Raw genomic sequence first — 18689 nt, 5'->3', positions numbered from 1 at the left:
TTACTCAATGTTTTTAATTTGGAATGTAATTCATTTCTGAAATGACAAAAGTGTTTTAGCACTCATTACTTCAAGTTTCAGTGTCACAATCTTTTAGCAATCATTATAAATGTTCTTATTTGGTGCATTTCTTTTTTTTTTTATCAATGTCGAAAACAGCTGTGCCACTTAAAGGGCACCTATTTTACAAGATGTAAGATAAGCCTTGGTGTTTTCAGAGCGTGCCTGTAAAGTTTCAGCTCAAAATACCCATCAGATTATTTCTTATATAATGTAGAATCTGCCCATTTTGGTGTCTGAAGACAGTGTAGCTGTTTTTGCAGCCTGTGTCTTTAAATGCAAATGAGCTGATTCTCCCAACCCACAGATCTGACGTGTGTCTGCTTTTCATGCATTACGTCAGATAAACAGCAGTCAGTGATAGAGACAGACCCGGATGAAGCTAAAATAAGGTCACTAGTCACAAATATCAAGTAAGTTTATTTAATGTATTTGTGGTGGAGTTTATTCAAGCCTTTCTGAAATGATGAGTCTCACTCAAATGCTGTTTGCAAAACACACAAACACATATGTCAGCAATATGTTATGCAATGCAATTTTAGTTTTGGAGCACACTAGCTTAAAGATAACCTTAAGACTAACATCTTAAAAAACACATTATTTTGATTTCCCAGGGACTTTTCCTTTAGTAGAATCCATGAGATTATTTCCTAAATTCTGTTGAAATAAAGATAAAAAATTTAAATATAAAATAATCATTAAATCATTGTTAATAAATGATATAAGTAAATAAAACCAGCCCCTTTCTTTGATTTGTATGATTACAGAAAAAAAGATTCTGTTTAAATTTGGAAATTAGAAACATGACCAAATTTATACTTGGGATATAACAGGATTTTTTTTTTGCATGCCATAGAATTAGTTAAGCTAAATCAGTAGTAGAGTGGGCCCGGATGCCAGTCTATTTCAGCATCACACTACCAATCCAGCACGGCTAGAGCTAAAATAGACTGGCATTGATGCCAAAAGTCCAGCCAATTACACTCAATGCATGCGCTGTGAATGGGCTGAGCAAGCAAAGCTAATACAGCTGAAAGCATGGGGGCAGACACACTTCAACCTGAGCTAAAAGAAGACTTGAGACATGGCCAGAGATGCACTCACACAACCACTGCAGAGCAAACATGGCACATTTTGAAACCAACCTATTGAGCTGCTTAACAGAAAGTGAGCAAATGATTTGTTTGCTTAAGATCATTAACACACACACAAAAAAAAAAAACTGACATGACATTCATAGGAACGTCTTGTGATTTGTGCTGTGAGTATGTGGTTTTGTTAAGGATCCTGCGAGGCGTTTTCTTCTGCTCCAGTTGCTGTGTGATGGTGGTAGAGTCTGAGAGGCAAATCACTTCATAATGCTGAGACACTTTCATACACACGCGCACAGACACTCTGAGGTCTGATGACGCAGAGCTGTTTGGGTCAAACACCTGGCAGGAGACCCCATTAGCACCCATTATTGAAACTTTGATCTGAAGTTTTAAAACTAAAACTCTTAAAGGGACAGTTCATCCAGAGATGTACATGAACAACTGCTGATGATTAACTCGCCCTCAAGCCATTCAATTTTTTAAATGACCTAATTTACACTGGAACCTCCAGAATTCTATAACTACTAGAAGGGCTAGGGCTGCACAATATATCGTTTCAGCATTGATATCACAATGTGTACATCCGCAATAGCCACATTGCAAGAAACGCAAAGTTGAATCTGAATTATAGTTGACCAGGAGCCACACAACACGTGATTTGTAGGGTCACTGCAAAGTTCAACTATAATAGAGTAAAGGTTTACCATTTGCGAGTGTTTTTAAGGCCTGTGATTAAGCATTTCAAGAAAGTCTAAATAAATAAATAAATGCTTTTCTAACTTAAAGTTTTTTTTATTTCAATTTTTTTTAATTGTTTCAAGTCCAAATTTCTAAGTAAAAACAAGATTATTTTACTTGCCCCATTGGCAGATAATTTAGCTTATTTGAAGCAAAAACTCTTAATTTTAGGTATATTTCTTCTGAAGGTAAAAACAAAACCATATTTTAACTTCAAATATCAAAACATTCTTAGATGGAATAGAAACGAGACAAAGAAAAAAATAATTTACATTGTGATTATTTTATTTCTGTACCTGAATATTGTTAGGCTCCCTGAAAAACTATCAAATAAAGCTATTCAGAACATCTTGTGAAACACATTCATATTGCAATATTTATTAAAGTAAAATAAATTATCGCAATGTCAGATTTTTCCTATATCGCGCAGCCCTAAGAAAGGCCATATCAGACATTCTGAACATTGAATAAAGACTGCAGTGCTGCTTCCCACACTTAAGCTGCGTCCCAAATCTCATACTTATGCACTATTCAACGCCATTTTGTAGTATAAATAGAGTAAGTAGTGTGTTCACACTGAAAACTTTAAAAATAATAAGTGCACTATAATTACCCGGATAATGCACTCATTCAGCCGGTAAAATGAAGTGTGTAATGATGGACACTTCATGAACTTAACGACCGCAGGTTTGGTTACGTAGCGGAAGGGGCGGAGCTATCGGACGCACATGTTGAATAACTTTATTTATTTTGGATGGTAAAAGCAAAATTCTCCTACCAGAGTGATTATAGCGCCTCCCGATGGTGAATGCGGCAATACTCACAGCAAGTATTATTTGTTAACTCGGTCGTTTATTTTGGCCGGTAACGGTTTGAATTCCCGCTAAGTAAAAAAACATTAGTGTGCCATTTGGGACGCCACTTCATACATATACTATCCTGTTGAGTGTGTAAAGGCATAAGTACATAGTGCATGAGTGCATAGAGTATAGGGTGCCATTTGGGACGCAGCTATAGACTTTACTTGGGCAGGCCAAATACGCTGTAAAACCCAAAAGGTTAAGGCAACTCAAACCCTTTCAGGAAACCGCATATCTTCACAAAAATAGTACATACTTATATGATGTAGTACAAGCATACGAATTGGGACGCAGCAAATGTTTTTGTGATCAAAGTTTTGTTCATGTTTGTAGAAAGTTGCTTGGCAACAGAGGCACGCATATTCAAAGATGCAGGTAATATAGTAATGGCTAAAATGTATTGGGTTAATTTCACTGTTAAGGGTAGAAATTCTTAGATTTATTTGTGAAAACTGAAAAGTCAGGGTACAATATTTATGCGAGTCAGTTTTGGAGTAAACTTCAGTTTAATGAAGATACTAGAATTCTTACCAGGTCAAGAAAATATGATCATATCACCCCAATTTTATCCTCCTTACACTGGCTGCCTGTTAAGTTCCGTATTATAAAATATTGCTTTTTCCTTATGAAGCTTTAAATAATCTAGCTCCCGTTTATCTAACCAACCGGTATTGTTACAATCCAACCCGCTCTTTAAGATCTCAAAACTCTTCTGGTAGTACTCAGAACAGCAAAGTCCAATAAAGGAGGTTAGGTCTTCTCATTTATGGCTCCTAAACTTTGGAATAGGCTTCCTGATAATGTCCGAGGCCCAGATGCACTCTCTGAGATTAAGGATGTGTCTTCTTAGTAAAGCATACACGCAATGCATCACATCACACAGTATGTTGCATAAGTGTGCTCCATGCAGGTGAGTGGGCTTGACAAACCACCTGTAGAAAACACTCTTCTTGTCCTTATGCACCAGGCATTTTGTTAGAAATATTTCTATGCTTTATATGCTTGTTTTCATGTTTGTTTATATAACTTCTTTTTCATTTATAGCACTTCATTTTCACAGTGACATTTAATATCTTGTTCAAAATAGATTATAAACAGCAGCTATGCTAATTATTTATTTTGCTCTCTATTCCCAACCCAAGGCCTCTAGAGATTGTGCAGCACCAATGATGGGATGAAAGACTTGTAAAAAGATGATGCTAATCATTGAGGACTGAGGACACATACACCTAACACACCTCATTAAACACATACAATGCACACAGACATCACCTATATGCTATAAAACTGCAGGTTAATTATGTTTATATAATAACTTATATTTGATTGCAACTTTAACTTAATTTAATTGTAATGCAATAACGTACACCTTTTGTGAAGCTGCTATGAAACAATTATTGTAAAAAGCATTATACAAATAAACTTGCATAAAATTGAGTCTTATTTTAACAAAGTTATTAAACGACTAAATTGTAAAAGGGTCAAAGTTACTGCCTCTGCAGTTCTAGTTATAAAGAAAAAATAATCATATACAGGCACACTAATGATAATCATAACTCGTGATGATGCACTGAGATCGAACTTTGGCAGACAGTCTGGAGCACAACTTTCCTATTATACAGATTCCCAGCAGAAACTGACAATGTTTGTTTACAACTGCTGGGTTGCAGCATAAAGAAAGTGCCATTTTGGTGTCTAAAATATTTTGAGGTGGTCTAATTTTACCTACTTCCAGAAGTAATGGTTAATACATCAGACTGAATTGTTTACACAGTGCAAACACGCATGTAGTCAAATATGCACTCAGTAAGGATCCAGAGGAATTCATTTGTTTGTATTTTCTCAAACTCTCAATGTGCTAGTAGCCACTGACTTGCTTTTTTGAATCAGCAAGGACAATAGTTTAAGCAAACAATCTTCTTTAATTTCCTTCTGAGGAAATATCAACTATTTTTGGATGCCCCAAGGGTGAAAAAAGCAACTTTTAATTTTTGGATATGATTTAAAAAAGTTGTTTTGCTTCTCTTCTATGACTTCTCTATGTAAATTAGTAAACATATCTGCTGTCTTCTGTATCATAAACATGTTTGATATTTTTGTGCCTGACAACTCATCCAGTGTAAAATCTAACTTGTGAAGCACAACCAGTTCAGTAAAGTACTAGAGACTGTGCTTTCAAAAATAAATAACTCATTCAGAATGGCAAAGAGAAATTAATTAAAGAAGACAAAAAGGAGAGAGAAGAAAGGCAATGTCTTTATCATAAAAACACTCACAGCATTGAACTTGTCTGTTTTTTTGGCTTCTGGCTCTTTCATAGTCGAGGCCAACAGCTCATCTCCTTTATAGTCCCTATAGAGCTCCGCAAGTGTCTCTCGCGTCTCCAGATTTGTGCTTTTCAGATGGTATGATGGGTCCTGTTTTGCTTTCTCCTCATCTGAAGATATAAAAGACAAAGAGAGAGAGAGAGAGAGAGAGAGAGAGAGAGAGAGAGAGAGAGAGAGAGAGAGAGAGAGAGAGAGAGAGAGAAAGAGAGAGAGAAAGAGAGAGAGAGAGAGAGAGAGAGAGAGAGAGAGAGAGAGAGAGAGAGAGAGAGAGAGAGAGAGAGCTTTTTAACAATTCAGCATCACTGGATTCACATTAACACTTGGTAAACTTTTACAGGGATTCTGCAGGTCAGATTTAAGACTTTTTAAAGACCATTATAAATGAAATGTTAGACTCATACAGGGCTAAACAAAGATTTTTTTTTCTAATGGTCCAGTGGAAAAGGTTTTTACTTGCCCCATCAAAATAAAAGTCAAATTTAGTTATTTCTCAGCCACATATTTTAAATAAAGTGTCAGCACAAGCAAACTCAGTTGAATACATGCATACAAATTTTATTCAACATAACTTTTCTTCTTCTTTAAAAAAAGTAAAGAATCTCTAAATACACAGAGAACTTTTAAACAACTGATATTTTAAGGAACAAGGCTGCACAATATATCATTTCAGCATCCTCACAATGTGAGATGTAGATAAAAACACAGTTGAAGTCAGAATTATTAGCCCCACTGTTTATTTTTTCCCCCAATTTCTATTTAACGGACAGAAGATTTTCTCAACACATTTCTAAACATAATAGTTTTAATAACTCATTTCTAATAACTGATTTGTTTTATTTTTGTCATGATGACAGAAAATAATATTTGACTAGATATTTTTCAAGACACTTCTATTCAGTTTAAAATGACATTTAGAGGCTTAACTAGGTTAATTGGGTTAACTAGGCAGGTTGGGGTAATTATGCAAGTTATGGTATAATAGTTTAGTTTGTTCTGTAGACTATTGAAAAACAAAATAGCTTAAAAGAGCTAATAATTTTGACCTAAAAATGGCTTTTAAAATTTAAAAAAATGCTTTTATTCTACCCCAAATAAAACAAATAAGACTTTCTCCAGAAAAAAAAACATTATCAGACATACTGTGAAAATATCTTTGCTCTGTTAAACATAATTTGGGAAATATTTAAAAAGAAAAACAATAATCAAAGGGGGGCTAATAATTCTGACATCAACTGTATAAACAGTAGATAATAAAGGGGACCTTTGTTATTTTTGTTATACATTATTGACTTTTTTATTCTTTTTTAGCCCTTTATGTGGCACTTTAAAGCATCACAGTGAGTGATTATAAGACTTCCATATTTGTTTTTTTAACTTTAAAAATATTATATTGTAATCAATATCAATGGAGAGATCATATATGGTACTTTACCTGATAAAATGTTAATAAATCAATTCAGTGTTTAATTAGTAGTTTTACCATTTTTTGAGTTTTATGTTAACAGCAACACCGAATACTTCATACCAAGATTAATATGCTATTCCATAAACAAAATAACCTTCGAATAAAAAAAAAAATTCAAGTCATGGTACTGCATTCAAAACTGTACTCACCGGGGTCGAGGACTTTCATATTGTTTTTCACATGAAAGAAGTTGGAGACATTGAATTTATCCAAATTTGTAGGATCCTGGGATAAAAAAAACATAAAAGGAGATTCTATAAGACAGCAATGTAGACGTGACAAACCAGACACATACTCATCACAATTATGAATTATTATCATGTCACATTTTCCTGAAACTCAAAGACATGTAAAACCTCCATTATTATAGATTATCATTATTATTGTCACTGTTTCATTTTAGTTTCAGTTTAGTATAAATGTTGCCGGCTGGACAGTTTGGGGACTCATCTTCAAAACATACACGCTTCTATGTTACTAAGAGAGGACTATCACTCTATAATGTCTAAGAGGAGACTTGGGTTTCCTTTCATTTTAAAGAAATAAATATCAGATACAAAATGTTTTTTTTAGGGCAGCACGGCGGCGAAGTGGGTAGCACAATTGCCTCACAGCATGAAGGTCGCTGGTTCAAGCTCCGGCTGGGTCAGTTGGCATTTCTGTGTGGAGTTTTGCATGTTCTCCCCATGGGGACCTGAAGCTCTGAGTGACGTCTACCTATCCAACAGGGCAGAGTTTCTCAACCACGTTCCTGGAGGAACACCAACACTGCATGTTTTGGATGTCTCCTCTGTCTGTCACACCCATTACAGGTCTTTCAGTCTTTGCTAATGACCCGATGATCTGATTCAGGGGTGTTTGATAAAGGAGACATGGAAAATGTGCAAAGCTGGTGGTCCTCCAGGAACGTGGTTGAGAAACACTGCAACAGGGTATTTTCATAGATTGCAGTGACATTCGGTGTGAAACACAAAAACTGCAATACCATGCGGGGAAACACACACATAAAGGAGAGTTCAGGGCCTTTCCATCTCTCTCTTTGTCCTCCGCTCTATGCTTGACCCACTGTAGTATCTGTTCCAAATAGGTCAAACAGTGAAACTGTACCTCATCCCATTTTAGTCCTGCTATTTCAGATAAACTCCCAGTCAACCGTCTCTCTATTTTCAATTCAAATTTTTATCCTCATTCTTTTCAAACTCCCCCAGCATTCCCACCTTACACATTGCTCCCATAATAACCTCTGTTTATTTCAAAAACTCTTTAACCCTTAAACCAAGCCATCTATCACTTTTGCTGCCCTTCCTCAAGGTCTAGGGATAGACACGTCCAAAGCCATACAGCTTTAGCTCACCCTAAAATAACTCTATTTCTCTGAACAACACCCATCAACTTTCTCATTGACCCAAAATAAACCATGCAAGGACACACCAGCATCGCTTGCTTGCTTGCTTGCTTGCTTTCTACGAATACAGGACACTGTAGGTCACATGCACATACATAGAAAACCCTGATTCAGCAAACAGGCTTTTCTCTCTCGCACACTCACACTTTACCCTACATGAAGGAAGATATGGCATAGGCTTATAAGTTAACATTGACTTATTTAACTATACTTGCATAGGGGTGGTCAATAAGTTAGGTTATTATTGTGTATAGTGACACTACTGAATAAAAGTGCCTTCAAAATGATTAAATGTAAATGCAAAATCTCTTACACATTGTGGAAATGGTAGTCCAGATAATGACAGGTGTTCTCATTTTAGTTTTTGTCCTTTTTAAAATTTCATCCCACAACACTGACAAAATGCAGACTGATTTTCAGACTTTTCAATTTATTTTCATAAAAAAACACATTCATATTAATTTGTTTACATTTACATTGCATTATCTTATGTTATACACAGTTGAAGTCAGAATTATTAGCCCCTGTGAATTATAAGCCCCCGTTATTTTTTCCCCAATTTCTGTTTAAAGGAGAGAGAACACTATCTACCATCTTTCATTATTTTTTGAACATCAACGCTGAAAAACTGAAATTAAAACACACTTTGCCTAAAATGAACAGTCAATTTTTCCTCTTACAAAAAAGTAAAAATAAATAACTTGCAATTTTGGTGATAAAATAAATGTTTTCATAGTAAAAGTAATAAATAAGCAGTATCTCATCTAAATAAAATAACTCTTCTATATCCTATAAATAATCATTTAAACAGTGCATCTTCTAGCTACATCTTCTGTAAACAAATATTTTCAAATATATGCTCTCCCATGGCTCTCTGCTCCACCCACCTCCCTCACCGATATCAAGCAGACCAATCACAGAGCTTGCGATACGTGTTGTCGGGTTGTGTAGGTAAATTTTTTGAGAGGTGGCCTCAGGAACAGCGAGGAGTATGTCACTGCTTCACTGGGCTATACTTGTGTGCTCAACACAGAAATTTCATGTGACTTCACAGTCCACGAGCGGTAGGGAAAGTAATTGGGGGGAAAAGAAAAAAATTTGATTTATATATATATATATATATATATATATATATATATATATATATATATATATATATATATATATATATATTATATATATATATATATATATATATATATATATATATATATTTATATATTTATATATATATATATATATATATTTATATATATATATATATATATATTTATATATATATATATATATATATATATATTTATATATATTTATATATATATATATATATATATATATATATATATATATATATATATATATATATATATATATATATATATATATATATAGACCTGGAAAAATTAGATTAATTATACTGTAGATTCTAAGTGTCGATTTCGATTACCTTTTGATTATTGTCTGCAAAATGCCATGTGCCCTTGCTGAATAAATGTATTCAATTTCTTAAAAAAAAACAAATAAACAAAGCACAAGCTTTTGAACAATGACCTATTGCACAGATCCTAACATGCTTGAGCCACGCATGGATTTGTTGACAGAAATGTAACTCTGGTTACATAAGGTCATTCTAACACTCAAACAGATTTACAGTGAGGCTTAACACAATTTTTGACAGCAGCCACATGCTGCTCTACTGTTTAATCTTGTGTATTCAAAAACAGGGTATATGTTTGATTCAGAACGTGTGCAGTTTCTCAATCAGTGATTCACCTTCAGTGCATTCAGAGACAAAGCAAATCACAAGTTCACAAGGTTTTATGCAGCGTTTCATTTTAAGTTCTATAAATGGCATACTGTCATAACCAAAGACAATAGCCTAACATTGATTTTTGTTGGACTTTGTAAGAATTGAAATATTACAAATATTTTTGATGTCTTTGACAATTCAAAACATGAGCTGAAGACAGGGCCAATGGACTCCACAACCCACCAGTGGGGAATGCGTGAAAAACCAGTTCCTGCTGCATTTGCATCTGACTATGCTGAGACTCAGGCCCCGTTTACACTAGTGCGTTTTAGTTTTAAAACGGCGTTTTAGAATGAAAACGATCCGCGTCCACACTCGCGTTTCACCCAGCGTTTCTGAACTGCTCTCCGTCCACACCAAAACGCTGAAAACGCACATCACGTGACCACACACACACTCTCAGGCAAGCGCTGTAGCCAATCTACCCAGATGAGAGCTCTGCTAGTCGGACTTCTCATCAAGCATCTCCCGCTGGATCTAACCTCACTATATTTATTAAACGGAATATTTCTTTCATCTTGTTGTCTTTATTTAACGACATATTCATTGGACATTGGAATCTATTACTTGTTCTCAGGTAACGTGTTTTGGCTGAGAGCAAAGATAAGTTAATGATTAATGTAAGCACGTACATTCTGTATATTGACTGATCGCTTGCCTTTATTTCCTATAATGTATAAACTTATTGTATGTAATACTTTTATAATGGCCATTATCGATTAAAACTGATATTCAGCAAAGAGAGGGTGTGTTTCGTATTTTCACTGAAATTGAAAGGAGACAGTTGTTGTAGGCTCCGTTTTGTTATAAATATGCACACAGTGAAGATGACGCTCATATTTGCAGCACGACGCCTCAACATTTCTGCTGTCTGTTTAGTTGTTAATATTAAAATGAAAATAGGCAGTTCCTTATATCATGTTTACATTTTATTGTTGAGAAAGTAAAACAACGAAGCCAGGGTGATGTGAATGAAGTTATAAAGTACACTGTTCCCTTTGAAGATTTACCCGTGTCCTCGGTATAGTCTGTTTTCCATATTAAACTGAGAAGAAAAGACTGCAGCCATGATCAAACTTGCGAAGTTTTAACTTACACGGAGAAGATGCAGGACTGAACTGTGCGTGTTAGGCTACTTAATATTCAGGAAAAGCCCCAATCAGAGAGGCGAATGTCTGCAGCCCCGCCTCCGTTTTCCATCATCCACACTGAGACGGAGCAGCTGCGTTTCAGAATGAAAACGGCCTCTCCAGCGTTTTCGAAACGCTCCGTTTTCGGCGCTCGAGAACTCCGGCGTAGTGTGGACGGATGGCGTAACCGTAGCAAAACTTATGCGTTTTCAAACTAAAACGCATTAGTGTAAACGGGGCCTCAGCTTCATCCCCCCAACTCACGCATATGGTCATTTCAATGTTTTAAATTAACCAAACTGACTTTAACCATCATGTTTGATATCATTTGAAATGTCTCAGTGCGATTGGTACAATGGTCTCATTCTCTCAAAAATAGACATAATCAGAACAATAAATATATAACTTCAGGCATCTTTTGAACCACTGTGAGGGGTGTGACTTTTTACACACACCCCCTTCCTTGAGGGAATTCTTGGATTATTTAAGGCAAGGTTTGAGAAAAACTCAGGGCGATTCTGCCTAACCAGATCAGCCCATAACATGGCTTGTTCCATGTTATGTATATTTCAAAGTCAGGAATGCATCTTTTTAATCTTGGATTTATCTTTGATAATTTGATGTTTTGTATTGATCGTTTATGAATTGACTGATTGAATTGGCATAATACATTTACCTGACTAATAAATTGTTATGTTTTGAATGATTCAAACAGAGTTCGTGTTATTATCACTGATAAATGTTGTTGTCCATAGCACTACAAGCCACTGTACAGGTTAGTAACGGACTAAAAAATGTTAGACGGAGCAGCGTGGCACGCTACTCAATGTTGTTAGAGATCCGACTACCAAATTGGCATTTATTCATGTATACTTGGACTGTAAAAGGCCAACTATTTAGAACAACAAAATATTGTTGAAACTACTTTAAATGTGGATATTTAGGCCTTCATCTACAATAGTATAATCCTGCGCGATTATTATTAAAATACTTTGTCTTGAATTAGTAGATAACAGATCTATGGGGACCACATAAAAATCTCCTAAATTGAGTAAGTAGTGTTCTGCCTTTCTAGGAGAGTGGTTAATCGCCTCTGTTTAATGACCAAGACTGACAAGCTTGTATTAAGAGATTGTATACCCGGGCGGTGCAAGACTCGAGATGCTATCGGAATCTGAGTAAATGAAAATAAGGTATAATAACAAATCAAAAGAATATTCAATCATAATCTAAAATAATGTGAAAGGAAACAAAATAATCTTATCAATGTTTTATAATTGGAGTCAGATAAAACGAGGATAAACATATTAATATTCTAAACCATCTCATACTAAAATTGGAGTCAGATATGAGTTAAGTTTAATATAAATCAACATTGTACACTGGAAAGACCGAACAGGCATTAAACCTTCATCCACCAGTGGATACCGTCATTGGACCAACTGGCTGGAACCTACAACTTCAAAAACTGAGGAAAGTGTTTACAGTGATGCAGAGTTCAGACTGCATGATTTTCAAAGTCACAGATGTTTTTACACAGCATGACTATCTGGGGTAGCGTTTCGTGCAACTGCAAGATGGATCGCCGACAGGGGGTTTCACACTACATGACAGTAAGAAGAATGGCCGACAACTTTGTCCAAACTCGCAACCAAACATGCAAGAGGTGGCGTGGAAACAAAGAGAGGTCATGTTGTATATCTTTAATTATTTACTACATAATGAGAAAGAAGCCTTTAGTGGAGTAGAGAATGTACTTATTTTGCTTAACTCGGTTTTGAAGCGAATTAACAATTTCTCTCTAACTTTTCTCTGTTTCGGTCTGATATTTCGCAAAACCTGTCGGCGAGTCAAAATCGCGTCTAAAATCATGCAGTCTGAACTCTGCATAAGTCTCTTACAATGGAAGTCAATGTAGCAGAGCACTCCAGACAGATTTAAAGCACAACTGCAAAGGTCATGTTTTTCTTAAATGCTTGTAATTGTTTTGTTTTTTTTCCACAAAATTGTGGGTTTTTCTCAAAATTTCTGCTTTAAAGACGACTAAACATTTTGAAGTTGCTAGACGCTTTAAATGTCATTTCTGTGTAGGCATGGGATGATAAATGTTTTCAGGGTATCCCGCGGTTTGGAAAAGTCAAGGTTTTAAAACCGCCAGAATTTTCTGCTATACCGTTCCTAAGGTATGTGAAAGATCTCTTGTTTACGTCTTTTTGTTTGTTTTTTTAGGAGAACAGCATCTACAGCAGAAAAAAATACCATGTTTTATGTTTTTAAACTAATGAAAGCAGAAGTAAATTAATGGTTTTAATGGATTTTTTAGCCTGACGTGTTTAATGCTCCAAAATATCTTAAATGTTTTTTCAAAATAAAACTTGTGTTCAATGGGAAAAAAAAAAAATTTCATTTATTACCCAACATTTAAAACGAATACATTTTAGAGCAGTAATCACAATACCGTAAAACTGTGATATTTTTATCCAAGGTTATCATACCGTTAGAATCTTATACCAGCCCATGGCTATTCCAGTGGCTGTTTTTTTTTCCGTCAGCAGGGGCACCGCTGGCCCCTATGATAAACCGCTGTTTCTTCACCTTCAAGCTCTGCTTGCTTCAGTTGCTTGATGCATCGCATGTGCACATGAAGCAGCCGGTGAGTGCCAGAACACACACATATTATGCACATCTCAACATTCCAAAGTGTTTCTCTATATGTTTTTATCGAAGTTGTTCACAATACGTATAAATCCACAGAGTTTGTAATGAAGTCAAATGTTCACAAAAACAAGCCCAGCAGTTTAGAGCTCATTCTGGTTAATGATGTCAGAATTTACCGGTATTTTGGAATAGATGTGTGAATGGTCTTTTCTGGAAAAATTCTGTAACGTCCGTGCTTGTGTGAACAACGCTTTTTCAAATTTATCGTTAAAGACGTTCCGTAATTTTTCCGGAAAAGACCGCACATACATCCATTCCAAAATACCGGTAAATTCTGACATCATTAAATAGAATTAGCTCTAATGGCTGCAATTATATTGGGAAACAAAGAAGGGATGGGCCTTTTCTTGATGGTTTCAATTTTGTTAAAAGCTTTAGCATTCATGCAGCTGCTTTGTGAAACATCCAAAGGTAGAAACGCGAACCGCAGCTAAACCTTTACACATTTGACTACTTTACAGATTCTGTGGATAGATAAGTATCGTGAACAACTTATATGAAAACATATGGCGAAACTTTCACATGTTGAGATGTACATAATGTGTGCTGGCGCTCACCTGCTTTATGTGCACACGCGACACGTCAAAGCAACTGAAGCAGAGCTTGAAGGTAAACAAACAGCCGTTTATCATAACCATTTTATAATAATAATAGTTCCTTACATTTATATAGCACTTTTCTGGGCACTCAAAGAGCTTTACACAATGGAGGGGAATCTCCTCATCTACCACCAGTGTGTAGGGTTGTAACAATATACCGGTATGACGGTTTACCACGATTTGAACATGCACGATTATCATACCATGAACAATTGCATATCAACGGTTTTAACCCTTAAAGACCGAGACAGCCGCCCGCGGCTAAAAATAAGTATTGCTCTTAAATGTTTAATAACTTTTGATCCGCTGATCCGATTCATACAATTCAAAGATTGGCATAAAGAAGAGAATCTCAGCTTTCCAGTGATGTATCACATAACATTCGCGGACTTTCAGAGGCTCCGGAATCAGTGCGGTTACGTCATCAACATTTGACAACGCTGATTTGACAAAGAAACGCTCGTCACTGTGTCTCCGGACAAATCAGACATGATACATTGATGCATTGTCCCTCCTCCATGCCCAGATTGGTTCAAACTCGCTATATCACAACCAATAAGCATAGGTTTCGCTTTTGTTTGTGGACCAAGCGTTTTGAACAACACGGAATGAGAGAAAGGCATACATTTATGCGCGGCTAAATAAAACGCAAAAAAAAAAGTTTTGCATGAAATAATTCTCATACTAAGTACTTTTGCATGCACAGCAGCACAGAAACATGACAAAACAGTGACACAGCAAAGACGAACTGCTGCTCTTGCTGTTTTCAAAAGACGCAAATGAAGATGCAGCTGTTTGTCTGCATTGCATACAACCACATCCATATCCATGCTGGCACATAAAACCTAAGGATGTTCCATATTGAATCTAGTTTCGTTATGTAACTATTTATAGTATAGTAAATATTTACATCTATTTTTTACTGAGGATTTGCACCATGTTTATTTGGACTTTATTTGGACTTTGACACATTATTTATTATTTTCTTATTTTTATTTGTTCATTTTAAGTAGTGTTGTTTATAGTAACTAAAAATATATTATTTGGAAAAAGTCAAATTTGCTTCACTGTTCTATTATTTTGTAACATTTGTAACATACCGTATACCGCGAAACCGTCAAACCGTGGTATTGTTTTAGACGATTATCATACCGTGAAAAATTCATACCGTTACAACCCTACCAGTGTGTAGCATCCACCTGGATGATGCAACTGCAGCCATTTTGCGCCAGACTGCACACCACAAACCAGCTGATTGGTGGAAAGGAGACCGAGTGATGAAGCCAATTATGATGAGGGGAGGGGGTTAGGAGGCCATGATGAACAGAACCCAGTGGGCAAATTTGGCCAGGATGCCAGCGACCGGATTTTTAACGACCACAGAGAGTCATGATCTCGATTTAACGTCTCATCCGAAAGACACCGCTCACTGAGCAGTATAGAGACCCCTTCACTATACTGGGGCATTAGGACCCACACAGACTGCAGGTTAAGCGCCCCTTGCTGGCCTCACTAACACCACTTCCGGCAGCAACCTAGCTTTCCCATTTGGTTTCCCATTCAGGTACTGACTGGGTGCAGCCCTGCTTAGTTTCGGTGGGAAACCATGTGAGAGTTGCAGAGAGCTAGCTGCTGGCAATCGATAATTAAATTGAACTTTTTTTTTTTTTTTTTTTACACATTTGGCATTAAGAAGGAACATATAAACGTCATCTGACTAACATCTAGCAGCTAAATGTGTCTGGAAAAGCATTCAAAGGCTTTCATTTTCATAGACAGCGTGGATGTGAATGCGTCTGAGTGTTCCGACTGGCTAAAGTAGACATTTCACATCAGCGCGATTTAGACGTGAACGCACTCTTTCTTCTGCTTTCACACAGTGCAGCATTCCGGCAAATTACCGTTAATGTTACTTCTCTTTCCAGAGAACTGCTGAAGTGAATTTACCGCTGTTTTCAAAAAGGGCCTGTTCACACATGATTCCTTCTCAGAAAATTGCCGATAATTTTCCGGAAAGGTCTGCATGTGTGAAAGGGGCAAACATAGTGAACTAAAACTATTATAAACCAAGAAATATGAAGTAAAGATGAAACAACATAAAATATAGATATTAAATTAAAAAACATCTCGAAGGGATAGTTCACCCAAAAATGAAAATGCTCTCATTAATAACTCATTCTCCATTTGTTCCCAAAAAGATATTTTGAATAATGTTTGAAAAACCAGTAGCCATTGACTTCTATTTTATCTTTGTTTCTACTATGAATGGCAATTTCCACATTCTACAAAATTTCATCTTCAGGAGGACAGTACATACTGTAGGAAGCTTGCAATTTAGTAGTGCAGCGTATATGTGTGCATCCCCTGAAACTGATATTTAATCACATAGTAAGCACAGGGTTCATCAATAAACTACAAACTAACTGGCCAACTGCTGTCTGAAATATGAGCACTTAATACCAAACTCAGAAATGCCCACTGAAATAACGGCACTCAATGTTAAATCATTAGATTGTCCCTCAACAGTCATAAACACACAGTCTCAGGCCATTACCTGTAGAGTGATGAGATCCTGGCGTGTGAATGGTTCATCCGTCAACAGGTCTTTATAACTCTTGGTCTTAATGTTGAGCTGCTCTACTGCCTTAAAACACACACAAATGCACACAATTTTATGTAAAGCATTTTATTTACTTAAAAAAACGAGTCCTTTAATGTTAAAAAAGTGAATCTGAACATGCCTGAAATGGCAACTTTGTTTATTCAAACACACAACTATGAAGCCAGATAAACTTATTTTGAAGTGGCCATGATTTTTATCATAGCTCTATATACAATTCAAAGATGGTAAAATAATGATATCTAAATTATTATTATTATTATTATTATTATTATTATTATTATTATGAGCATGATATTAAAAGGGCAGCGAGTTTCCAGATTTTCCTTGCTGATTTGTGAACACCTATATTTTCCACATGCATAAAACTGAACCACAAAACATTTTAACTCAATAAGTATGCACTACCTGACAATATCCCTGTCGCCATCCAAGTTTTAGGAACAACAAATCATAAATTGACTTCTGGTTGACATTTAGTATAAGAAGTGGCTTATATAAAAGGCAAAGGCCTCTAGATTACGCTTATTTTAGCAAAATAAAATATGATCATGCCTTGATTTTTAATTATTGAATTAGGAGAATAAGCCCTGACTTTGCTTTGAGTAAAGTCTTGTCACTTAACAGAAATAATGTACAGTATAGAATATAAAGTCATGCTGCAGTGGAAAAAGAATTAGTATTGTGTATAACTCCCATGAGCTTGGAGGACTGCATCCATACATCTTTGCAATGAATGAAAGAACTTATTAATAAAGTCATCTGGAATTGAAAAGCAAGCGTTCTTGCAGGACTCCCAGAGTTCATCAAGATTTTTTGGATTCATCTTCAATGCTTTCCTCTTACTCCAGACATGCTCAATAATGTTCGTTTCTGGTGGCTGGGCTGGCCAATCCTGGAGCATTGTTACGAACCGCACAGTTTTGCTGCGTGTATGTTCTTTCTGTCTCTATCTCTTTCTCTCTCTCTCTGTACCGGCCCTGTCATTTTCTCAGGTACCGCCTACTTTGGAGCACTATTGGCTGACAGGACTGCCAATCCTAATCAACCGTGTGATGATGACTTCTCTCTCTACCAATCGCGTTCGTTGCAGAGCCTTTTAAAAACGGAAGCGGCAACGGGGAGAAATCAGCTGTTGTTGTTTTGGCGTGTTGTCTGTTTGGTGGTGTCCGTGTGCGTTGTCGCTGCTACTGATGTGTACTTTGATTGAGATTTATTGATGTTGACTTTGAGTGAGATTAACTGATGACTTTGAGTGAGATTTGTTTGAGTTTTGACGAGTGTTTTCTACATCTCTAGCCCGCTATTGCTACATTCAAAAACCTTCTGTGACTTGACAAGGGAGATCTGGAACAACATAGTAAGTCACGTGACATACATTTTTGCACGCATGATTATTAATGTATAGACACACTAGTTAGCGAAGTGCGCTAATTTTGTATTTTTATTTATTAGTTAGAGTAAGTTCAGGGCGCTTTGCGCTGAAGACTTTTCTTTTCATATTGTTGTTTTCTATTTAGTGGATTGGGGAGGAGATTAAGGGAATGTTTTTGTTATATTTATTTCTTTGATTTCCATGCGCAAACTTCAGTTCCCTCTCCTATTTGTCTTGGTTCTTTTCAACTTTATCTTATTGTTTGTAAATAATGTGGGAGCGATAAATCTTTTGCGGTGCTAATTTGTTGTTTGGTGTTTTCTCTTGCCATTCTTCAACATCAGTTTATACTTTGGTCATCTTTATGTTACTCCTTTTAATACCCTAGACCAGGGGTGTCCAAACTTTTTGGGCCGAGGGCCAGATGCAAAAAAACAAACGTTGTCGTGGGCCAAATTTTACATACATCACACAGACACGTGTATATG

At 36.1% G+C, this 18689-nt stretch overlaps 1 protein-coding gene across 2 annotated transcripts in view; it reads right to left on the bottom strand.

Moving 5' to 3' along the window:
• The window catches only part of ppil2 (peptidylprolyl isomerase (cyclophilin)-like 2), a 78057-nt gene that overhangs the window by 39553 nt on the left and 19815 nt on the right, over positions 1–18689 (bottom strand). For both annotated transcript variants that reach the window (XR_012405793.1, NM_200991.2), the window contains 3 exon segments: positions 16761–16850; positions 6694–6769; positions 5029–5189 (listed from right to left, as the gene is read on the bottom strand). Coding sequence is in view for 1 of the 2 variants with exons in the window: in NM_200991.2 (NP_957285.2) it covers positions 5029–5189; positions 6694–6769; positions 16761–16850 (327 nt within the window). In the remaining variant the exon portion in view is untranslated.

Source organism: Danio rerio, chromosome 5 (genome assembly GCF_049306965.1).
Source record: "Danio rerio strain Tuebingen ecotype United States chromosome 5, GRCz12tu, whole genome shotgun sequence".
NCBI lineage: Eukaryota > Metazoa > Chordata > Actinopteri > Cypriniformes > Danionidae > Danio > Danio rerio.
Note: the sequence above shows the minus strand (reverse complement) of the source record. Positions and strands in the feature narration are given on the sequence as shown.